The 5,182-nt window shown below is 30.2% G+C and overlaps 1 protein-coding gene across 1 annotated transcript; it reads left to right on the top strand.

The window, feature by feature from the left end:
* The first annotated feature begins 322 nt into the window (after positions 1 to 322).
* LOC109535709 (endocuticle structural glycoprotein SgAbd-2) lies at positions 323 to 2,640 on the top strand. Its single transcript, XM_019901643.2, has 4 exons — positions 323 to 458; positions 962 to 1,107; positions 1,965 to 2,131; positions 2,414 to 2,640. Exons 1-4 carry the CDS (start codon positions 447 to 449, stop codon positions 2,533 to 2,535), a joined length of 447 nt encoding a protein of 148 aa, XP_019757202.1. The 5' UTR covers positions 323 to 446; the 3' UTR covers positions 2,536 to 2,640.
* Positions 2,641 to 5,182: the final 2,542 nt, after the last annotated feature.

Below are 5,182 nucleotides of genomic sequence, written 5' to 3'. Positions count from 1 at the left end.
AAGTTGTAGTTGCTTTTTAAAATTAATATTTTTATGAAAAATAATTTAAAAAACCGCTGAATAAATACTACAATAAATGTGTCACCATTTCCTAAACAAACGAGTATTTTTGCACCTTATTTTTATACTTTTTCAATTTATTTTGGTTCTAAACTAAAATTCGATTAAGACTTCGGTTTCTTTAAAAAACGTAACGATTATTTTGATATTCAACCATAGTCCGGGCCTGTGGTTGCAACTGCATTCTTAAACTCATCCTGAAATAAGCAATATGAAAATAACCTTTGATTTAAATATGCAATTGAATAATAATTGACGTTACTATGGGTATGTTCGCCTAAAGAAATGTCTTACAAAATGGTAAAAAGAGATGCCCAACGCACACTATAATATAAATTCCTACTAAACTGCATTTTATGACAGTGTCGTGAACAAACGTTTCCATCATGCACTCAATGGTAAGCTCCTCTATTCTTAGGACTATTTGCTTAAATCCTAAGTTTGGATAAATTTTTTTTTATAGTTGGGGTTTAGAGCTGATGCTACTTTAATAATTTTCAAAAACTCAGTTTTTATACATTTTATGTAATTGTATTTTAATTTTGTGTAATTTTAAATTCAATTTTATACATTTTATTGAGATGAAGAAATGTGTAGAAGATTTTGTGGAAAGAAATTGTGACAGTAACATTTTTTCCAGGCTATCAAAACTTGATTTATTCGAATAGACCTACATCCTAATTCTTCATTAGTTTGCTACCCAAAATAAAGCCGAAAGGTCCTGAAGATTTTTCCTACAGGCCAAATTATGGCCTGTATGAATAATTGTGAAAAGTGACTATTATATAAAAGTCTTCCAAACTATTTAAGATATTCAATCGGATTAATAGTAACAAGTATTGTACAATTTCATACGGTGTGGTATAAATTGATATTTATTTATATTTTTTTCTTCTTTCAGTTATTCGCTTTTGTCACAATTATTTGTGCAGTTTCCGCGCAACGTCCCTACAGGCCGGTAGCAGCAATTCCGCAAAGTCCGGGGCAAATAGTTAGAATTTTGAGTCAGACGAATGATGTTGGAATTGATGGTTCATATCGTTGGAGGTAACAATTAAGTTAAAATTTGAACTGGAAAAGAAAATGTCGGGTTTAATTTTTATGAAATCGTTTTGGATTTTCGAAAAGTTTCTCGTGCAAATAAGAGATACTCAAGTGCCGTTTGTTGCTTCTCCTTCTTCGCAGCTTTCAAAGAATCTTCGGCATTCATTTTTTGCTCAAAAAACTATAAGTACGATTCCTGGATCTGCTGAAAGTCGTTTTTTTCTTCCTTGTGAATAAGTGAAATGCAAAAATTCAACGGATAAATTACTGGTTAAGAAAAATTAAGTGGAAATTAAGTAAAGGAACTGTTTTAGTTTGTGGGAAAAAACATAATGAGAAACTACAAAGACAAAGAGTTAAACTTTTTTTCAACTGGAAAATCAGTTATTTTTAACAATAGAAAAATAGATAGAAAATGTTAAAAAATATATGCAGTTTCATTATCTAACTTCTAAAGACACTAAATTTCCATTTTTTTCTTTTGCATTACAAGCAACTTTATAAGTGTTTGTCCATTATTTTCATTAGTTTAATTAGTTAAAAAGCTATTTAATTACATTGCTTAGAAATTGATTGACACGTGAAGGTCATTTCAATAAATCATGAATAATTAGCAAAACCTTAAACAATAGCTTGTCGTGCTGCTATATTAATTGTATATTATTAATCAAAATCATAAATGTTTTCAATGTTTTAATTTAACTTTAATAGTTTTAAGCAAAAGCGTCCAAACCAAAGAGCGCGGATATTGTTGATGACTAGTGATACTTAATTTGTTATTTAAATTTGGCGTACAAACTTACCAAAAACACCGATTCTGTGGAAGATTAGTTTTAATTACAGTGATCTAATTTGTTTAGTTTTGAAGCTGAAAATGGAATAGCCGCCCAGGAAAGTGGTCAATTAAAGAATGCAAATTCCCAAGATCCGATTGAAGAAGCTCAAGGGTCATTTCAATATACGGCACCCGACGGGACACCAATCCAATTGCAATACATTGCAAATGAAGGCGGATTTCAACCATCAGGTATAATAAATAATGCCATTTAAGTTTGAGTGTTTTATAAAGACCAGACGCCTTCATTACTGCCTTATTGGCGAAAATTTAGCAAGCTTTTTAATCGATTGAACCACCATATATTTTTTATACCTACTCCGCTTACAAATATGAGCTGATCCTTATTCAGACCCTTAACATGCTTGAAAGTATTTTTGTGCTCTTTTTAAACATACTTTTTAATGTATTAAGCTTCATAAACTGGTTTTTGGCATTAAATAATTGTGAGTATATGAATTGTTTGATTTTTAGGTGCACATTTGCCTGTCGCGCCCCCAATTCCTCCAGAAATTCTGAAATCTCTCGAATGGAATGCGGCTCATCCAGAAGAAGACGATGGCAATACTCGTCCAGGAGCCGGATACAGAGGATGATTACTGGGATAACAACTGTATATTATGAATTGTAAAATATGTAATATTTTATGTGATTTAAATATGTAATAGTGTCAATATTTAATATATTTTGCATACAAACTAGCTTATTGTATTGTACTTTGATATGTTTTTCCAAACATCAGTTGCGTATACAAAAAGTTTTTGATACCAACTTTATTCCCGCTGTTATTGAACGCGAATCTAGTTCAATACTAAGAAAATTTATCGTGGAAAAATTTCTAGGTAATGATTTGTTGCTTTTCTGATTAATTAGCCCAGAACAGAACAAAAGTAAAAAATATAATATAACGCTCTGAAATTTTTGTGAAACGCAGAAATATTTCAAATTTTAGAAGCAAATGTTACATATAGACATATAGAGCGTTATATAAGGATTTAAATAAAAATTATGTGTGATGAAATGATTATGCTTCGAAATTTTTGCAGACATTTATATTTATCAAATTGTTCCGCATACGATTATTCCGGACAATTTTCGCCTGTAGCATCTTGAATATTGCACTTATCATCCAGTTTTTTCAGTTTCTAATTCAATATATCATCACACTCTTTGATCAATTTATCGGCGTCATTGCCTAATGTTTCGTTCGCCGTTGTTTTAAATTTCCACAATTTTTTAGCAATTTTTATGGTTTCTTGGCTTTGCACTCGATTTCATTATTAGTTCTTTTACTCCGCTTAGTTTTTAATGTAAGTGTCTTTCTTTTGATTTTATGTTAGATCTATCAGTAAAAATATGTTTTATAGCTCTGCTGATTTTACGATTTGCTTCCTCGTTGAAAAATGTTTCGAATTTTTCAAAGAAAATTCGGGTCAAACGAGTGTTACCGCTTTTCCTTCTTCATGTTTGGAGGAAATTTCACATGTTCACCAATGCAAAATTGTTTACTTTTATAGTTTAACACATTGTTCATATTTTTCCACTTGAAAACCATTTCAAAAATGTATTTTTTTCCTAAACAGCTCTTCTTATAGCGACTGATGAAATTGTTTAATTACTCATCTGTTTTGCTTATAGACGAACATGAACCAAGCAAAAATATCAAATCTAAGCTTAGAATTCTGAAACCTTATCGAATGGATCACAGTTAAACAATAAAACAGTTTTTTAAGTATGATGTAATGTCATAAAAAATATTTATTGTGATTTGACCTCTTAGATTATAACATCTGTAACTGAAACCTTCGCCATATTAGGGAGGTGTATAAATTAAATTCGCCAGTTTTTAGCTGCATATTTAACTTTCACAAATTAAACTGTATTATTTTGTATATCACTTTTTCGTTTCGACACTATTTTTATTTTAAATCACTTCACTTGCCTGAATAATGTAACAGGAAAAATTATTTCGCATGTAGAAACTTGCAATTAGATAATGTACGTTATTTCTATACAGTACACTACCAATTTATATTCTAAGCTCTGCATAATTAAAAATAAATAAAGTGTATTTGACGAACATAAATATTCCAAAAAATAATGGGGCGCTATTTTCCGTACGCCAAAATGACCAGAAATTATTCAATCTGCCCAATTTAATCTACTCATGGGCTAAGAATAATCGCTAATCTTTCACATCTTTTTCCATATAAAGAAAAACCAGAATTCTCTCCAATTCCTGGAAAGCACATATATATGTATATTTTGATAAAATTTGCCAGATTTTACTCAAAATTTAATATAATTTAGATTATCAATAAACAAGTTTCGGGGTCCAATTTAGGCGACAACCTTGTATTATTTCTTATGTATGGACTGTGTAAATTTTTTCAGAATTTAATTTCTGTAGTTGCAAAAAAATGCAACTGAAGGAGAATTTTTCACATTTTAGAGTTAACGAACTAACAAAAAAAAACATTTATTGAATGGCAAAAATACCGAGATTTCCAGAGAACCAAAATTTAAAAAGTTAAACAGACTTTCTTCAACTTAAAATAATTTTGACGCACTGTATATTAGAAAAATATAGATAAGTTTTTTTGTAACAAAAAATCACTCAAAATGCCTCAAATTCTATGTTATTTCAAGGCACAGCAAAGAAGAATCCACCGCGCTTAGAAATAGACATGAGAAATCGTATACCTCTAGAAATTTTGGGGGGTTTTAGAGCGGTTGTGATCTTTAATCGGCGATATCTACTCTAATATCAATATTTGCTCAATATATGAATATATTGAGGAGATTATTAGATTGCAAACTTCAGCTCAAGAAAAGCACACGAAAATCTTGAATTTTCGAATAAATCTTTTTAAAAGTATGAATTTAAAATTTTGGAAAAAATTCAAATTTCTCATAATCCCTCAAAAGCTGTACCATTTTTCATTGTATTGAAGGGAACAATCCAGCGCTCTCACAAATACACCCGCTAGACACCTCAGAGACAAAACAACCGAAAATTATGCCTCATTTTGAGATTTTCCCAGTTTCTGATCTCAAAATAAAATGCATACATTATTGTTTGTCGTCTTGTAGAAAATTCAACTCTATATTTACTTCGGAGATTCATTCACAAAAATAATTAAGTATATCGGATAGAAGACTTTATGTTTGCTATGTTGCAGCATTAAAACCTGGTTTAGCAAGTTTAATTCATTGTGGAATGATAATTGATGCAATAGACTT

This window comes from Dendroctonus ponderosae, unplaced genomic scaffold, assembly GCF_020466585.1.
Source record: "Dendroctonus ponderosae isolate FM_Combo_2020 unplaced genomic scaffold, Dpon_F_20191213v2 Dpon_F_20191213_3, whole genome shotgun sequence".
Lineage (NCBI taxonomy): Eukaryota > Metazoa > Arthropoda > Insecta > Coleoptera > Curculionidae > Dendroctonus > Dendroctonus ponderosae.
Note: the sequence above shows the minus strand (reverse complement) of the source record. Positions and strands in the feature narration are given on the sequence as shown.

What these genes read in the sequence shown, in the direction of transcription:
- LOC109535709 (XM_019901643.2), top strand. An exon ending in GATGGTTCATATCGTTGGAG is followed by an intron (nt 1,108 to 1,964) that starts GTAACAATTAAG and finishes TAATTTGTTTAG; the next exon opens with TTTTGAAGCTGAAAATGGAA. An exon ending in AGGCGGATTTCAACCATCAG is followed by an intron (nt 2,132 to 2,413) that starts GTATAATAAATA and finishes TTTGATTTTTAG; the next exon opens with GTGCACATTTGCCTGTCGCG.